General features: G+C 37.0%; 1 protein-coding gene across 1 annotated transcript; it reads right to left on the bottom strand.

The window, feature by feature from the left end:
* Positions 1 to 6234: 6234 nt before the first annotated feature.
* Positions 6235 to 15358, bottom strand: LOC121297713. Its single transcript, XM_041224162.1, has 9 exons — positions 15318 to 15358; positions 15031 to 15083; positions 14791 to 14836; positions 14097 to 14215; positions 13116 to 13863; positions 12641 to 12734; positions 11787 to 11845; positions 11100 to 11202; positions 6235 to 6966 (listed from the first exon to the last, which is right to left on the bottom strand). The coding sequence occupies exons 2-9, from the start codon at positions 15039 to 15041 to the stop codon at positions 6956 to 6958; spliced, it is 1191 nt and encodes a 396-aa protein (XP_041080096.1). The 5' UTR covers positions 15042 to 15083; positions 15318 to 15358; the 3' UTR covers positions 6235 to 6955.
* Positions 15359 to 20227: the final 4869 nt, after the last annotated feature.

The raw sequence follows: 20227 nt of genomic DNA, 5'->3' as shown, positions 1-20227 counted from the left end.
TACAACTTCTCTGCTGATAGCATTCCTGCTGCGCTGTGCAACACTGCTTCTTGGAAACTTCTGACATGCAAAACGTGTGTAATTCCTTTTAGAAAAAGCGGAAGAAACCTTTAGTTTGGTCTACATAAATTGTTGCTAATTTTTGGTTTGGGATACCTGTCCATAATATCATTCTATATTGTAATTTCTCATTAGATCGATATTACATTAATATTTGCCAGTATTCAAAAAGCTGAATTTATGACGTGTGGTTTCAGATGAGCCAGGGGTAGTTACTGCCCCCTGTGCAACTGAATACTGAGGAAAGGAAAAATTCCAAAACTAAAAAAAATGACTGCATTGAAACTAGTGTTAGAATCACATTGGGGGTCTGTCTCACCACCAAGATATATACTGTAAAATGGATAGCTAATTTTTCTTTTATAATAAAAAAATATTTATAGAAGATTTAATAGTAGTTATGTCTCTATAACTCTTTATAACACTTTCATTTTCTTGGTGAACAGAGACGTTGCAATCTCGGATTAAGACTGGTGTAAAACAGGAGACCAGTTATAGAAGAGTCCGTGGTCAACAGAGAAAGAGAAAGAGAAAGAGAAGAACAAGCTGTACGGTCTTCCTCGTCTGTTCCTCTGTCCATCTTGTAAAACAGGCGATACACATATAGAAGAGAAGGAGGAATTCAACTATGATGGAACTTATTATCAGGTTCATCAAACAGAATAAGCTCACAGTCAGAAATCTGATACACATTTTTAAGAAATGCACAGCAAATCTAAACCATCGAAACAATGGGGTGTTCTAATAAATGTGTATAAAGACTGAGTTTGACATACACACATTTGAGTGTGTCTTAAGGACAGACGGACAAGACTTTATATATTGCCCTATTTTGATATCCTCAATGTTTTGCTCTGAAGAATGTCCCTAGAAAAACCCTTAAGTGTGCCATAAGTATGGCTACCACTAATCCAGGGGTTTACAAAATAAAGTTGTACAAAAAAAAAAAAAAAAAAAGGTAAACACCAACACAACACCATCACATTCATACATTGTCAATCCAGAGTAGGGCCAGCATTGGGGGCGTGTGGGCAAGGCAGCACTTATTTGAAGCAATATGTCTTTAAGGGTTTTAATTGTCCTGTCGAGATGCGTGCCCATTCCTACATGGGCACCATTTATAATGATGTGTTCATGGAAGCAGGGCTGTCTGTATTGACACATTGTGTGTATTAACTATATAAGAGATGTTAACTCATGCAACACCAGTACGCATGATAAAACATACTGGAAGTTAGAGAAATCTGTAACAAGAAGTAGAAGGGTTGAGTTGTTATTATTTATAATATATAGTTTCTATAATGTCTATGATGTGTATGTAGCAAGTGATCCATCTCCCAAAACGCTCCCAGCAATACCTGGTGCATTTGCAGTTCTGTTTATGCTCCCAGAACAATGAAGTCTATATGAAATTGAAATGGAGTGGAACCACATTCAAAGCTGATGATAGCGGTAGTGCATTACCAAAGCAGGGGTAATGAAGTACAGCATTTAATTGTCTTGCTGTATTTAAGCAGTGTACCTCTATTTACATACTGTACATATTGTTGTAAGTATAACAGCACAAGCTGTAGTGTATTATTAATATTATTTGTTGCTTTGGGTAGCTCTCACAAGTTACTTTCACACTTGCAGTACTGTAAAGCAGCTCGCTAAGTTATTAAAAGACATGAAACATTGCTCCCCCCACTCCCACTCCCACTCCCACTCCCACTCCCCGTGACTAAAGTGAGAACGTTCTGACCTGTTGGTATAGCACATGCTGCAACGTCTATTACTACAGCCCTTAGTTGTCAAAGGGAAATGTGCCTTCAAATTTTAAAAAGTGTTAAACTTTTGGCGCAGCCCTTGAGTTAAAGACGCCTCGTATTGATGCCGCAGTCATACTGTATATCAGCTTTTTAGACCGCCCTCGAATAAACGCTGCTGTCAATAAAAAAAAAAAAAAAAAAAAAAAAAAAAAAAAACTTTAAGGTATTTTTTTCTCCCCCTACTAAAAAAACAACAACAACAACAACAAAAACAAAAAACAAACAAACAAACAAAAAAAAACACACACACACACAGTAAACAAATAAACGCTCAACACTGACTATGTACATGTAACGCCCCCGAAGAGACGGGAGCCTCAATCTAGCACGGAAATTACAAATCACAGTATACACATATAGTAAGCACATTTTGTTTTATGGTAGTACAGTTCTGAAAGAAAATGCAAGATAAACTACATACAGAACAGCGGTCCTTCTGAAGTTCTTATAGGTGGTTTTGTTGTTTTGTTTTTAGTTCAATTGTAATTCCCGTACTTAAAAGGTCGCCCTTGTATAAAGACTGGCCTCTTTTAAGCGAGGCAGTAATTCTGATCAATTTAAAATAAACGCTGCAGCGCCAAATTGAAGTAATACTATATATATATATATATATATATATATATATATATATATATATATATATATATATATATATATATATATATTTGTGTGTGTGTGTGTGTATATATATATATATATATATATATATATATATATATATATATATATATATATATATATATATATATATACACTGAACAAAAATATAAATGCGACATGCAACAATTTCAAAGATTTTACTGAGTTACAGTTCATATAAGGAAATAAGTCAATTGAAATAAATTCATTAGGCCCTAATCCATGGATTTCACATGACTGGGAATACAGATATGCATCTGTTGGTCACAGATACCTTAAAAAAAAAAAAAAAAGGTGGGATGTGGATCAGAAAAACAGTCAGTATCTGGTGTGCCTCATGCAGAGTGACACATCTCCTTCGCATAGAGTTGATCAGACTGTTGATTTTGGGCTGTGGAATGTTGTCCCACTCCTCTTCAATGGCTGTGCGAAGTTGCTGGATATTGGCAGGAACTAGAACACGCTGTCGTACACGTTGATCCAGAGCATCCCAAACATGCTCAGTGGGTGATATGACTGGTGAATATGCAGACCATGGAAGAACTGGGACATTTTCACCTTTAAGGAATTGTGTAAAGATCCTTGCGTCATGGGGCCGTGCATTATCATGCTGAAACATGAGGTGATGGTGGTGGATCTTGTTACGGTATCTCTGTGCATTCAAATTGCCATCGATAAAATGCAATTGTGTTTGTTATCTGTAGCTTATGCCTGCCCGTGCCATAACCCCACCACCACCATGGGGCACTCTGTTTACAACATTGACATCAGCAAACTGCTCGCCCACACAATGCCATACACGCTGTCTGCCATCTGCCCGGTACAGTTGAAACCGAGCGAGCCAGTGGCCATCAAAGGTGAGCATTTGCCCACTGAAGTCGGTTACGACGCTGAACTGCAGTCAGGTCAAGACCCTGGTGAGGACGACAAGCATGCAGATGAGCTTCCCTGAGACGGTTTCTGACAGTTTGTGCAAAAATTATTTGGTTGTGCAAACCCACAGTTTCATCAGCTGTTTGTCCTAGGCTGGCATGGTTACACCTGGTCTGTGGTTGTGAGGCCGGTTGGATGTACTGCCAAATTCTCTAAAATGACGTTGGAGACGGCTTATGGTAGCGAAATGAACATTCAACTCTCTGGCAACAGGACATTCCTGCAGTCAGCATGCCAATTGCACGCTCCCTCAAAACTTGAGACATCTGTGGCATTGTATTGTGTGACAAAACTGCACATTTTAGAGTGGCCTTTTATTGTCCTTAGCACAAGGTGCACCTGTGTAATGATCATGCTGTTTAATCAGCTTCTTGATATGCCACACCTGTCAGGTGGATGGATTATCTTGGCAAAGGAGAAATGCTCATTAACAGGGATGTAAACAAATTTGTGCACAAAATTTGAGAAAAATAAGCTTTTTGTGCATATGGAAAATTTCTGGGATCTTTTATTTCAGCTCATGAAACATGGGACCAACACTTTACATATTGCGTTTATATTTTTGTGTAGTGTATATATATATATATATATATATATATATATATATATATATATATATATATATATATATATATATAATATATATATATATATAGAGAGAGAGAGAGAGAGAGAGAGAGAGAGAGAGAGAGAGAGAGAGAGAGTCCTATAAGTCCTATAAGTGGTTTTGTTTGTGCACCTGATGTGCTATATGTCCAGACAACTTTTTAATAATCAGGAAAATCACACAAACACAAATTTAATTTGAAGTTTTAATGAATCAGAGCAGTAATAGTGCTCCTTCAGTTTATTAAATGCTTAAAAGTGGATTGGGTGGTTGCAGGCCACAGCAAATCCCAAGTAATAGGCAAATTGAGCAATCCAGTCCCATTACAGGTTTAACAGCATTAATACATTACAATACAATAATATAGGTATGGTTGTCATATGCTTATCCCTTAGGCTAGCCATGCAAAAAGTTAAAGAACCCACAGGTGCATCCTAAAATATTAAATATATCACTGTCTAAAGCTAAAATATAATTGCTATACCTCGTAGCAATGCATCAATATAAATAAGAACTGTCTTATAACAAACTTCTTATTATGATAAAACAGCAATCAACTCTTCAGAGCATGGATCATGTCAGCTTATAAGTCGAGTGATACTTGAGTAGGACTAGTTTTTGCTTTTTGTGCAAGCAGGCTTCAGACACCCTGTTTACCTGCCAAGGCTAGTTTTTTTAATTAATATAAAACTCTACTGTAAGCGCATTTCCAAATTCATCGCATTAAGTCATTTATTGGCCAGATTCAAGAGAGCTTTGGACTGGTATCTTTTCAGATAAGCAAAAGCTTATATCCTAATGCCCTTCCAGAATTCTATTGTGTGCCTGAGACAAACTTTTAATTCTTTTACTTGTAAATTCTACAGTCTCCTTGTAAATAAATACATCTGTTTATTACTGCAGTAAAACTTAAATCAATGCAATACCATGGCTTTTTTTAGTTTTGAATGTAATTCTGTCCAGCAGTTGCTTTTTCTTTTGCAATACATAAGCCTCCGTATTTTAGGCTCAACTAGCATTATCCCAATTAAATTCAGTACCTTCCTCATAAGAACTGATACTGTAGACAAAGTTTCTAATTTAAATGAAATGCTTGCTTCAGTTGTTATCCAGTTTATACTTTATTGTCTTATATTTCAACTTAACAATTCCTCTGTTATAATAAAACATTTACACTTTTACTAGATTGAAATACATGTGTTTAGCTTAAAGACTACTTTTGGATCAAGCTTACTTCTTTTCTAAATAAACCTGACTATGGATTCACTCTCAAGCAAAGTAGACTCTCCTTTTTTTTTTTTTTTTTTTTTTACAGTTTTTGTTACAATAAAACTCAAATAGATGCAATAGTGTTTTTTTTTTAGTTTTAACTATAATCATGTCAAAAGGCATACTTTTTCTTTTGCTATACCAAAATTCTCTGTGTTTAGTTCTTTAAAAACTATGATTTCATCTTCAAGTTCATTAAATGAGATGCCTGCTTCGACCAAGGTTATAGGCTTCTGTGCGGAATAGTCTTCACTGATTTAAAGATAGGGGAGACTTTATTTTTAAGTCTGACCTGCTTCTAATAGTTTATATGCACTCCAATAACAATGGCACACAGACAAGCTTTTTTTTTCTAACATTAACATGAACTTGAGAGAGAGAGAGAGAGAGAGAGAGAGAGAGAGAAAGAGCTACATTTCTGTTTAATTATGAATGAAGTATTGTTAGAGGACTTGTGCTTTTGAAGAAGTTTTGTAAAACAAAATGTGTTTGCATTTGGAAATGCAGTATGGGGGGGTTCCCAAGTGGCGCATCCAGTAAAAGCACTCCACATGGAGTGCAGGATGTGCCCCATAGGTCCAGGTTGCACCAACCATGATCAGGAGTTCCTAGGGTGGAGCACAATTGGCTGAGCACTGCCCAGGTAGGGAGGGTAGGGGAATCCATGCTCACCACACATTAACAACCCCTGTGGCCAATAGGGCACCTGTGCTTCTGCAGTGGAGATGCCAGATCTGTGTTGTCCTCCAGCACTATAGGTTTGGTGGCCTTGCTGTGGATGCATGCTCCAGCCTCCATCCTACAAGTGGGCAGGGAGGTTGCAAGCAGTGAGCCAAGGATACACATAATAATTGGGCACATTAAATTGGGGAGATAACCAGGGTAAAAAAAATTGGAGACAACTAAATGAAATAAATAAATAAATAAAGTATGCAGTATGAAGATTTTCTTTTTTTTATTATTTACATATAGAAATATTGGGCCCGATTCACAAAAGGATTGTTTTAAGGAATTATATTTGAATAGTGTTTATGGACATGCTCTGAGGTTAAACAGTGCTTTGGAAAAAGAGAATGGACTTCTAATCCTTTTTAAAGTTTCATAAATAAGATCCATTGTGTCTGCATTGACTTTAGAGGAAATTCATTTACATTTTCTCACATGAAGAACAGTAGGTAACACATCACCACAGACTGTTTGGACAAACATTCAGTTGAAACTTCCTGATAAGATTTTCAACACACAGCATGTAAAACACATTGATGTACATTTTAACTACAATAATTAATAAACTCATTTATGACACTTTTGAGGCAAGTAAATTCATTGGACCAATTTGTCTGGAGCCTGAATTTATGCTATGGCAGGCATACTGTAAGTCTGGCTTTTGGCCCCTCAAGAACCCATTCTGGTGTATCCATGGTGATGTCCAGATACAGCATATCGAATTCCAATAGTTGCATAGGTGTGACACTCAGAACAGATGATTCCTTATGCAGAGACAAACACAGGGGATATCGGAAATGGACGTTCTGGAGTTAAAATGCTAACAAGACTGTAGCTCCACAGGAAAGAATGAAGGCAGCTCCCATTTCCGAGGGCTAACTTTCTTTACTGGCATAGAGAATGTGTCTCCTCAGTCCAAAGCTGTAAAATATTAAGATATTTTAGCAATTGGAATACAACTTAATTTACCAAGGATACAAAATAGATGAATGTAGCAATACAGCCCAAAGTTATTGCATTTGTTGGTAATGAAAAACCAGCAAATGGAAAATATTTACAACAGCTTTCTCAGTTCAGTGTTACTACACGGTGTAAAAATATAATGAAAATGAAAATAACTCAAAAGCATTCCTATTTTCAGTTGTACAGTATAGAATGCTTTTTATCCTTCCCAAGAATAACACTGTGTAAAAATGTATTTTTTTTTATTTTTTATTCCTGGGTAGTAAGTGTTATTTCCTAATTGCTTATGCCTCAAAAGTATAGAAAATGGCTATTATTCCCCACAAACTTTGCTTTTGTGACCAGGACAGTGATATTTCAAAACATCACTATTTCCAATGGGAAAACGGGCAAATGTGTGTCTTTTTGTTCACATAAAGTCAGAAAAAACAACATATGAATCCAAATTAACATGTATTTATACTAAAGTAATACAAAAATGACTAAATACAGTATAATCGTAAATCTTGAAAAACTACTCACTTTTAAATCTTTTGTAGTCATTTTTGTATTACTTTAGTATAAATACATGTTAATTTGGATTCATATGTTGTTTTTTTCTGACTTTATGTGAACGAAAAGACACACATTTGCCTGTATTCCCATTGGAAATAGTGATATTTTGAAATATCACTGTCCTGGTCACAAAAGCAAAGTTTGTGGGGAATAATAGCCATTTTCTATACTTTTGAGGCATAAGCAATTGGGAAATAACACTTACTACCCAGGAACAAAAATTGTGTTACATAGTGTAATGAAATGCATTAGACTAGAGAGGAATCTCTGGTAAAGCTGCATTATTTAGCCAGTCCACTAGATGGTAGTGTACAAAAGAAAAGCTTTGCCAATTGTTTCCCATAATACTCAACTCAAGTCTGAGTTTAGGGTTAGAATTCACCTTGATTTAAGCAACTAGAATAGAATAAGTTGGATTATTTTAAGGGCTCAACAAATACAGAATAAGCCTGTCCTTGAAGTGTTCTACCTACAAGTGGACAAAAACAAACCAGGGAAGGGTTAAGATCCTAAGGGAAACCGCAATATGATTATGATACATAGCAAGTTTTTCTTTTTCTATAAATTATATCATTTACTAGTTTCCTCTCATTGCTCGCGGTGTCACCAAACCTGCCTTGATGGAATTCCAGCTTGATTAATACAGTTGGGTTTACATCATTGTTTTATATAAGCAGTCACAATGGATTTTATGAGACACCTGTCACATTGTGCTACAGAGTAGCTGTTACAAGTATAACCAGATTTGTAGGTTCAGTGCTAATAATACTAGAGCAGGGTGAAAACTGGAACTGTACAGGGTTTAGGTTTCAGTTACCATTCCTTAAATGACTGCGTAAACACAGAGTTAATTGTATTAGGAACCGGATTTGACAGGAATGGCGGTGACTGCCTTTTCCACCAACATGTTTGCAGTGCAGATTACTGCAAATAACAGGGGCCAGCTTTAAAGGAACTAAAGTGGAAGATTTCTTTCACCTGTCATGGTAACAGCAGATATCATTTTTTTAACGAAATTGCATGTTTGCTGTTGCTTCTTTCCAGAGTGTACACGGGAGGCCTGCCCATAGACAATAGAAGTGTATGCCATGTTACAGAACACCCTGCAAAGTTTACAAGACACACATAACTTTACCTCTTCTGTGCCCCATGTTGTCTGTATCGTTTTAATATATTGCTACATTACATAGGAATGTGTTGCTCTTTTGACATTTTTAATCTCACATCATGAGACAATAAATCAACTGGACAATATATTTATCAACATTTCTTTGTTTTCCTGAATAATGACAATCAGACGGAATTAAATCATTCTATAGTACCATTAGTAGTTTTGCACTTGGGGCTATGCCAGTAAGGGTTCTGAAGTTGTCAGGCCTTTTCTCCACTGGCACATCCGAAATGCAAAAATAAAACAATTCTAAAATTCTTTACAAAAACAGTCAAACTAATTTCTGTACAGGTGTACCATACATACAACTACAACTCTTGTTGCTTCTTTTTTTCAGCACCCAAACAAAAAACAGCTAGAAAAAACAACAACTGTCCTTAAACGGGATATCTTTGAGAAATCATATTTGTAAAACCTTCTTTTTACCCTTTCAACAGAACTAATTGAACTAATTGTGGATTATAAATACATTCCTAAATATATTTACAAAATCTAGCAATGCGAGATACAGCTGTACCATTAGTTTATTCATTTGTTTGCTCATCTTTTGGCAAACTGAGTTAATTAATACAATTATTAATAACAACTGTCGTTCATTGCGTGTGACGTCGGTAGCATGGCTCGGCTCTGCAGTGGAAAAAATAATGGCTCTCCATTACCACACCGTGAGGGCTTGGTATGTCCCTGGCGCGGCTCAGCTGTACAGTGGAAAAGAGGCACTATGAAGCAAAGATTGGCTTGGTCAGTACTTGGAGGAAAGACCAAATACTGAGAGCTGCAGGAAGTGGTACTGGTAGCTCAGCAGGGGGCACTCTTCCTTGCAGAAAATCCTTCTGATGGTTTGGTTATTAATGCATGTATTATTATTAACTGTTGTGGTTACCAAAAAACTAATGAGTCATCATTGATATGTAGCGTTGTATTTATGAGCGTGGCTACAGGTAATGTGATTACAGTGTTTGACTTGGTTCGACTTGGTCTTTTATATCAGGTTATTCCAATTGTAGAACCCATTTTTCACTTAGGTTCTAGAACCCCCAAGAACATTAGCTAAAGTATACACAATCATATGAGGTCATTTCGCAGTGAGGATTGGGGGTGGAAATCTGAAAATCTGGGAAAATGAGTGCTGACTGAGAGAGAAGGGAGGCTTCTAGCTGCTGCCTGTTACGTATCACATAAATAAGGTCACTGTGACCTACAGTCATAGTTTTAGGATGAACTTATCAGTGCCATTGCATGACTGAAACCTGGGAGGTTTTTAAGATAATAGCCTCCATTATCCCAACCAATCAGAGACCAGAAGCAGCAGCAGCAGCCCAATAGTTAATTTTCCATATATTGCCCTTGGCAAAAAAGCCAAATGCCCTTCAGCAGCTTTTCTTTTAGTGAAAAAATGTTATCTCTGCATGAGAGAATGTGCACACAAAGTACTTCAACAGTGGACCTTATCGGGGCCGATTTGCAGTATTTTGTAACCTGTAGGAAATCCCTGTTCAGCAATCCAAACACGAATGTCAAACAATGTTTGAATGAAACTCTGCTCCCTATATCAGATGCATGCTATTCATAATGGGGCATAGGTTGTTAATCAGTAGTCATTATGATTGCCTGTGCAAGCATTCCGAGTGCTGTTATGTTTGACCAAACAGGTGTTAAAAATGCGTTTCTCTGGCACTAGGCCCTCACTCAGTGGAACAATTTGTGTTCTTCCCTGTTTTATTTTTTTTAAATGACTTGTATTATCACAAGTTATCGAGATTCAACTGCATCACCTTAGGCAAACACATGTGTACTGTTTACACCACTTAGTGATGGCAAATACCCTTTCTGTTTGACAGGGGTTGTAATTCCTTCGTTTGTATTGTGTCCTCATGTTTTTAAATACCAATTAATCAAATAAATGGGACAGGTGTGTTGGTTCACATCTAGGATTTCTAAAAAACGGACAAGGCATGTTTGCACATGCCTGCATCGGTACAAAGTAAGCTGGGTCTTCCTTTAAGTATTTTTAAGTGAGAGAGTAAGCGATTTGGTGTCACAGGGGCCAAAACTGGATTTCAACATTCATTTAACTGGACACATGCTGTTGAAGAACAGAATAACCAAACCAACTCATGTTGCAAACGTCATAAAGGTTGTCAGTGTCGTTACCTGGCCCCTTGATTTATAGGGGAATATTGGCGCTACTGCTGTCTACAGTGACACTAAAATGTACTTCAGCTTCTATAGTTTATTTGCTAGAATCAAAGCTGTGCCCAAGAGCTATAAGCATGCAATAGTTCAAAATATTATCATACAGGGTTGTTTTCTCCCTTGAAAATAAAGAGGAACTATCAGTGGTACTTTGTAACATCTTTCTTACCTACATTGTCCTGCCCCTCGCCTCTTTTCCTTTTCTTTCTTTCCTTCCCATTCTTGTTGCCTTCGGAGCAATTTGGCTCTTCAGACTCATCAGCAGCACCCCTCTGGTTATAGAAAAGAAATAGGGTTACACTTCATAACAGACATTATACAAAACGTTTTTAAAACGTTTTTAAAAAGTTTATTTTTCATTTGGGTTTATATGAACCAGGCATCAGTACAGGATACAATCATTACTTACTCCCATTGATGATCATTCAGAATGAAAATGCTTATTAATTAATGCTAGGCTTAGGTATGAATCATTGCTTATTTAATTTCAAGCCTACACTCTAATGTGGAGTGTGTTGTGGAATGTTTCTTAATTTTGGTGTTGTTTCATTTTGGTTTTGAAATGCTGGGCACAACTTTCACTACAGACTTCCAGAAGTACTAAAATAAAACTAGTTTTTAAAAAACGTGTAGATGACAAAGACATCAGTAAAGACGTTTATAAATCTTTCAATTAAATTTATGAAATGATTCCTATATTTTCATAAAAAAACAGAATCAGATTATGGAAATTATAAATATCCCTACTTGCTGATAGCAGGAAATAACACCGCTTATCTCTTTTGCCATCTCTTCACGTTGGCTAGTAGAGATTGGGAGCAGCTTTACTGAAAGCAGACAGCATTCAAATACCAACCTTGCTGTCTGATGACTCTGGAGCCTCTGTTTCTGTCTTCAGCATTGTCAAGACTATGACTGAAAAGGACATTTTTCATGATCAGTAATCACCATCTTAATACCAATGCAAATCTGCAATGTCTTTTAAAAAAAAAAAAAAAAAAAAAAAATGGTACATTCATGCTTGTTTCAGACACATGCAAAGGTTTCATCTTTAGAATCTTTTGGTCTTGTATTGACTCAGATACTAGAAGGACATCTAAGAAGGACAATGAAACTAGCCCTGAAATGGGGCACCAGTACCTGCGTGGGCTGTAGAGAAAATCTGCAAAAAAGGGAACAAAGTAAAACTAACGATCAGAGTTATCTTCTATAGTAAGTTTCAAAAATGAACTGTAACATTTAGACTATACTGTACCAGGGTAAATGAACTGTAACACTCAGACCATACTGTACCAGGATAAATGAACTGTAACACTCAGACCATACTGTACCTTGATAAATGAACTGTAACACTTAGACCATACTGTACCAGGATAAATGAACTGTAACACTCAGACCATACTGTACCAGGGTAAATGAACTGTAACACTCAGACCATACTGTACCAGGATAAATGAACTGTAACACTTAGACCATACTGTACCTGGGTAAATGAACTGTAACACTCAAACCATACTGTACCAGGATAAATGAACTGTAACACTCAGACCATACTGTACCAGGATAAATGAATGTAACACTCAGACCATACTGTACCTTGGTAAATGAACTGTAACACTTAGACCATACTGTACCAGGATAAATGAACCATAACACTCAGACCATACTGTACCGGGATAAATGAACTGTAACACTTAGACCATACTGTACCTGGGTAAAGTGCTTTTCCTAAACTCTGCTTCATTTCTTCATTTTCCTTTCTTGACTGTTTTGAAATTCCAACGTAATTTTCTTCATTTTGATCCTGAAAGTACAATTTCAGCTTTAAGCCAGATTAAGCAAAACAAATTAAAAGTAAAATAACCCATGCTCACCAAAGAAGTAAATAAACTTGTGTAATAAACCACTATTTTGCCTAGGTAGGTCCTTCACTGCTGTCTTATTAAAAACACAGATGTTATAAACAACAGTGACAAGCATAAGCATTAAAAGCATTCTAAACCTATAATTACTTTTTAACAAGATCCACAACTTTCCATTGGTAGTTTGTAAGAAAAACAACACTGCAATAATCATTTATTAATAACTGTCTTTATTAAGATGTAATCAGATGGCATTACTTGATCCTTAATCCATAACCCCAATTTCTGCTTAACCAGCCTTCACACAAAGAGAAGACACTTACTGAGCTGTCCTCGTTGTCTCCATCGTCTGCGTGATGGAAATGATGACTGCCGACTGAGTAAGAAGACACTGGTGATTGGTCTGGGTCTACACTGGATGATGTGTCACTATGGGACCGCTTGACTGCTCTAAGATGGGACGAGTTGTTGGACTCAGCTCCCTGTAGTTCCCTTGACTCTAACGTGGATCTTGGGCTTTCTGCTCCGGCCTCGGCCTTAATGCTGGGAAGGCCCTGATCTTTGGATTTCCCGCAATCGGATAGATCTAAAGGTGCTTCGGCCGTTTCTGTCTTCTGATCACTTCTATTGTAATTTAAAGGCCTGCTTCTGTCTTCCAGTGTCAGAATTCCATCAGTCCTATTATTTTCACCCTTGTGGGTTTTGCTGAGACCACTGGGAGCCGACTGGTAAAACTTATTTTCATGCCAGAAATGTTCTGGACTTGCGTAGTTGATCATTCCTTTCTTTGGGTCCGCGTCGTCATGGAAGTGTTGTGGTACAGTCCACTCCTCAGTACGGCCCTTCATGTTGTAAACACTTTCATAACAATCCACTGCAGGCTTGTGATCTACAAGCTTTTCTTGACCTCTACTACTCCAGTCCAGCTTGAGTCGGAGTGCCTGTTCACTGTGAGCACAGTAAGCCTGTTGCGAGTTGAGGATGTGGGGCTTCTCTTCTGTTGGGATCCTGATTCTAACTGCTGGAGAGGAAACCACTTCATGTCTCTCAGGCTTCTCTGAACCCTTAACTCTGGGAAACAGGGAGAACACCTCATTAAGTCACTTACAATTTCCATGGTCAAATACTCAACAAAGCAGGCATAATCTGAAGTAACAAGAGTCTCAAGCAATAAAAGAGAAAGAAAATTACAGAACAGGTTGTCCTAATTTTAATGATAGAGGAAAACACAATGTGTCAGCAGTTGGCAACATAAAAGCATCTTGGTATTGGAATGTGAACAATAAAGTGCAGTAAAGACATACCCTGCCTTGCTTTCATTCCTGTTCTCTGCCCCTGGGCTTGCTCTGGCATTTTCTGTTCTCATGCAAGATGCCATCATTGCAATGGTTCGGTGGAGCTGATTCGAAACCAACTGGGTGTTCTGAAAACAAAGAGCAGAAGATGAGAGCAGCCTCATTATAGACTGTCTGAAGACATTCACAGGCAGAACATACTTAAAAGGACCATATTCACAAAGCATTCAGTCCACTGCAAACTTCAAATGCTTCTGAACTAGCAAATAACAAGGACGCATATAGCAGCTCTTTAATGACCCTCCTGCCTTGGTGTAAAAATAGATGCCGGCAAAAAATAGAAAAGGGCAAATGCTTGTGATATGACCCTTAATGTAAAGGGTTAAGAATTTGAAGTACTAGACCATTGAGGTTGAGATATCTTATTATAAAGCTACAGGCTATGAGGCTTTTAGTGGACCCCCTGGACCCTCTTGTAAACAAGGCCTTGGTCACAGTGGATAAATGTCCTGGTTCAATATATAAATAGATGGAGAGTGATAAAGGGCTGAAATCATTGCAATCATATATATATATATATATATATATATATATATATATATATATATATATATATATATATATATATATGTGTGTGTGTGTGTGTGTGTGTGTGTGTGTGTGTGTGTGTGTGTGTGTGTGTGTTGGAATGAGAGTCAAAGACCTTACTCTCAGTTTTCTTGATTGCTTTTCTGATGCATGCTATCAACCTGAACAAAAAAAAAAAAATTTTATTTGTTTGATGATAAAAAAGCTTGAGTGATAAAAAAACAATAACCCCAAATTCTATTTGTTAATCTTACTTCAGAATGCATGACTATAATAATAATAATAATAATAATAATATATAATAATAATAATAATAATTTTGCATGCTGAAAATGAATACATTAATTACAGTTACTTGAGTTTCATGTCCGCTCCAACTTGTTGGCTTTCTATATCCAGACGTCCCTCCTGAAAACCAAAAGACAGCCCAGTATGGAATCACTGTCCAAAGATTACGTTTACAAGCTTTACAGATCTGCATGTATCTTAAAAACCAATACTGTGCAGACATGTTCAGACCAGACATTGTATTCTGCAGAAGTCCTAAACTACTCTTGTATTTTTAAAAACCTCATTTACCCATTTCCCTTTTGACAAGGTCCCCACATCTATCCTGACCCAGAACTGCAACACGTCACATACCCTCTGACAGCTGCTGTTGGCGTCTTTTCTCAAGACTGTTGGGAAATTGCTGCCTCACAACCCCTTCCTCCAACGTCTGTTTGATTTTGTGCGCTGTGGCAACTAGCTTGAGAGCTGCGTCTGTCTGTGAGCTGCATCCTGGGACTTGAGCTTTGGGATGTCTGCCATTCATTTCACTGTGAGCAAAATAAGTTAAAAAGACAATTTACTTTATGGGTTGACTGCTACCATAAGTAGTGGACAACATGTACATGTTTAAATAAAGTCACTGCAGGTGCTGAACAGTACGGCTCATGCTTCTTTTTGAGACAACCTGGAAGTGCCCTTCACCATAATACAGACGACATCTCAAATAACATATTCTCTGATCGTCATACTGCTGAAAACTGTTTTAGGAAATAACTTGAATATCTCTGTGGTGTAGTGACGTGTGGTCAAAGCTGACCAGCGGCAGGAGTAGCAAACCCGGACTCAGATAATGCAATTTTAACGCTTTCTTGCACACTTTTATTAACAACACAACAAAATAAAACAGGAACAAACTAAATAATTTAAACAAAACGCTTCTAAGTACCCAAGTTTCAGCTATCTAAATGTTTTTTTTTTTTTCCTATCTCTGTCCCTATCCTATGCAAAGGCAGCCATCTTGGCCCAAGGTTGTACCACTGCTGTTACTTTTATTTATGTTCATGTTATCAAAGAAACTGCAACATGGTATCGCAAAAGTCTACCGGAAGACACAATATTAGTACTACATTTCATGTTAGATTTAGAAATGTTACATTTTCCAATTGCCAGTTTTAAAGTTTCCAATTGCAAGTATATGGAAAACTACAAAACGGTACACAATTCAATATGTTAACATAACATTATTCAGCAGGTTTCATTCCACTTTGTGAAGCTAAATGAGTTAATTGTATCGGGTGATGCAAGACTTTGGGCCAGAGCTACGGAATCATGAATGCACTGGTTGACCCAGTGTGCTTCCCAGCTGGACTAGCCTCTGAGGGGAACAAACATAACAGCATAGCACTTACTCCAGCATGCTTCTGAGGTTCTTGACCTCTTCCTGAAGCTTTTTATTTTCCTTTTTCAACACGCTCATCTCGTTGACTGTAGAAACAGCAAACAAACACGGAGCAGTGAATAAGTTAATATTTCACAGTTTATTACTGTAGATTGCAGTTAGCAATAGAAGCAGGTGCAGTGTAAAAGTGAGTTCAGGACCAATTCATGCATATCTGCCCAGCTTACAAACGGTCAGCAAAATGTTAAAAAGGTAAGAGGGTCTGTCTTAAGTGGCCCCTCACCAAATACGGTCCTTTAACATGTGCCCAATAAGACTGACACTTATTCATTATGTTTAGCATTATAATAGAGTGACTAGGAAACACAAATTCAACAAGACGTTCCTATTTCATATCTGGTATATTAGGTTGGCATATGTATGTGGGGGCTAAATGTAGTGACGCTAAAGTCACGAATCAGTTCAAAGTCATACCCAGAATGGTAATGTGCTGGAGACTGTGTAGTTGTGACGTCTCATAGTCCTGCTGCTTCTTCTTAGCCACATCTTGAGTGACAGTACACCTGTCGCACAGACCGGCTCGTAACCTGTCAGAAACACGTCAGAGAACTCGGGGTCATTTCTTTGTACTGCGCCTGGTACCCTGCTGCCCTCTCTTCATCAATGTAAATGAAGAACCGTATTTTATATAAATGAAGAACCGTACCGTATATTGAATCATATTCAACAAGAACCGCTACGTCATCAATGAGATCCACTCTTCTCCTAACAGTTAGAGAGGGTTGTATTGTTGTTTATAACCAGCGTGACTGATACTTGCAGAAGGGGAGAAAACTGACCTGTTTTCCAACAGTTTGACATTCTCATGAAGCATCTTCTGGTGTTCTCGTAGCTGCTGGTTTTTCTTGAATAAATCCTCTATTCTCTGTGAGTCACTGTTTAGTAAAATATATTATTATTATTATTATTTTATATGTTTTCTCATTGGGTCAACCCCTGGTTTAAGCCTTTAATGGTGTTTTGTAGATGTACAAAAGAAGGTGTGCACTCACCAGCATTTTTCCATAGTCAGCTCTGTAACCTTTGCTTGCAAACCTAGAGAGCAATGACCAAAAGAAAAAAAAGAAAACGTGCATTGGAATGTATGATTCTAATATAATAATTCTGGGGAAGTTTGACACCCTAGTTTATTTTTTAGAATGAGGCTATGAGTAAAATAAGATAGCTACATTTAATTAATTCTGTCTTTGCTCTGCTAACTGTGCAAGAGTGTCCTTTCATTGGAGTTGGTGTCACAGACCTACCCAGCCTTGCTTCTACTCAAAGATTACTCTGGGACAAAGGGGGACCCCCACGCTAAATGAAAACTGTGTTTGAACTCCTGACACATATTGCATGGTGCCCCCTATCTCTCTAGCAGATCAATGCAATATCAAATGAAATAAAAACACCATACTGTGTATCTCCTTCTCGTGGAGCTCCCGGAGCTGGTTGTGCAGCTCGTCAAAGCTGCCCATAGGCATGGCAAAACCAAGGCTGTCTGTCACTGTACCAGAGCACCAGAAATCCTGTATCCCTGAATCACAACAGCAAACACATACATAGATATAACTAGAGACATGTACAAAGCTATTGCAATCATGAATCCCCTTAACAGTGTGCTCACAAGCCAGCTTGTATCCCAGGGTGAATTCCATTGATTTACATTAAATCTAAATGTGTCCAACATTTAAAAAACTTAAATATGAACCTGATTATTTTGTGTTTCCAATGTTATAAAAAGCAACATCTCTAACAGTGGTTGTGAGCCTTGACTTGACTTTAAAAGTATGTTAAATGATTCTTTAAAGTATGTATTATTGAGATCCAAGTTTCTATGTAACTGGCGATAAATAATCCATACCCTGGTCAATACAAAATGACTAGTAATAAATATAGTAAAAATAATAAAAGAAACAGAATTTAAGGATGGTTAAGATCACATACCATGTCGCAGTGGCATCAATCGTGCCTATGTTTGTAATGTCAAGCCAAGGGCAAGATTTTGTTACTTAAGAAATACATACAGTATAGCACAGTTCTAGATACTGTCCTACTGTTAACCACAGGATAGCTATATATATATATATATATATATATATATATATATATATATATATATATATATATATATATATATATACCATTCTTATTAAATGTTATGGAAACATATATGTTAAAAGTATATTGTAATAGAATGTTATTATCTAAAATCACAATCTGAAACTGGTAATAACATGAAAATAACGCATGTTTAGATTGCATATTAACAACATTAAATGTTCATAAATGTGAGTACTTCACGTCATCAGAATAGTCTGTAAATAAAGTTGAATTCCACCAAAGTACATGATAATGACAGGACACAAATCAGCTCTGTTTTTTTTTTCTTGTCGACTCATTCCTTCAAAACCATTCCACTTTGTAAGGTTAAAAGTGAACACATGCTGATGGAAACATTCAAGACTGCAAATGTAAAGTCAAGTGACAGTAAATAGAATGCATTGTGTCTTTTAGGTTCATAACAATACTGACTGAACTAATACACATCTAACTGTGCAGATGAATCACCACTGCCTTCATGCAACCACAAACATCGAGAAGAACAATAAAACCCTTCTTTAAACCAACGCTGGATACACTATATTTTTGTTTGTGCACATAAAGTATTTTGTTATACACTGTCTATATCATTAGACAAGGTGTTTCTAAAGCCTCATACTCAAGAACTCGAGTCATTTCATATAATGTACAGAGCAACCTTCAAAGCTCTTTGAATAAACCGGACTGCTCAAAACTCGCCTGTCTGGTTCTTGTGGTTAGAAGCCCAAGGCTTCCTTTTTGCTTCAGTCAGAAGGGAGTGGCTTAACCGTTTGCCTCTTGAGTAAAATGTCTGGTAAAAATGTCAGCACTCCAGATGAGAGGATGATTCGCTTCCAATCGGCTTTTAAAACACAACATGGAACTTATTGGCCACTGATTGGTACTCAGTTGTAAAGCTGAGGGAAGGGCAGCTTTTCTTGTTTTGAAATCAATACTTTAATAAATGGATTTATTTAATGCCTGCCAACAAATACTTAAAGGCAATTATGAGTATGAGTTTAAATACTTATTTAATGCAAAAGGGAGAAGGCTGTTTTAATATAACAGGACTGGAATTGAGCAGAACAATGGAGAAAACATATTCATACAGTTCCTAATTTGTATTATAAATCACATACAAGACATTAACAGCGATGAGTGTGTCAGAAATGCAGACGTCATCCTAGGCATGGAACACAACAGAACAATTTGAGAGCTGCGCTTTGTGGGTCTGTTGCCCTGTCAAATGCCTGAGATGACATTTACTGTACAAGAAGAGAAACATACTGTACAAAACTAATAATATATCTTTTTAACACTCGACTAAAATATCCATTTTTTTATGATGTACTTCAATTTATGGCATATAGTCTACTTTTAAAAAAGTGTTAAATTGAAAAAAGAATGTGTTCCATTAAGGATAACGTGATCCGTCGAGCAAAGCAACATGGTTTGTGTTAAATGTGACACAAACCAGAGATTTAACACAAAATGTGTGCTTTCCCTGTTTCAAATACACACTCTGTATTTATCTTTAGAGTGCATTGTCAATTTTAATATTTCGCTTGAAGGCAAAGTCTCTTTTTTTTTTTTTTTTTTTTACCAGATTGAGCAGATATGGGTGTGGTTACTGTATGCCAGCCTCATATTTCTATAGCTTTTTTTCCAACTTAGGTTAAGATACCAAACATCTTACAAGTTAGGATCCGTTAAATATTTTGATCAAAGACATAACAAGAAGCTGCATGTTTTGCAATATACT

This window comes from Polyodon spathula, chromosome 23, assembly GCF_017654505.1.
Source record: "Polyodon spathula isolate WHYD16114869_AA chromosome 23, ASM1765450v1, whole genome shotgun sequence".
NCBI classification, from domain to species: Eukaryota; Metazoa; Chordata; class Actinopteri; order Acipenseriformes; family Polyodontidae; genus Polyodon; species Polyodon spathula.
The sequence above is the reverse complement of the archived record's forward strand: the minus strand, read 5'-3'. Positions and strand labels throughout refer to the sequence as shown.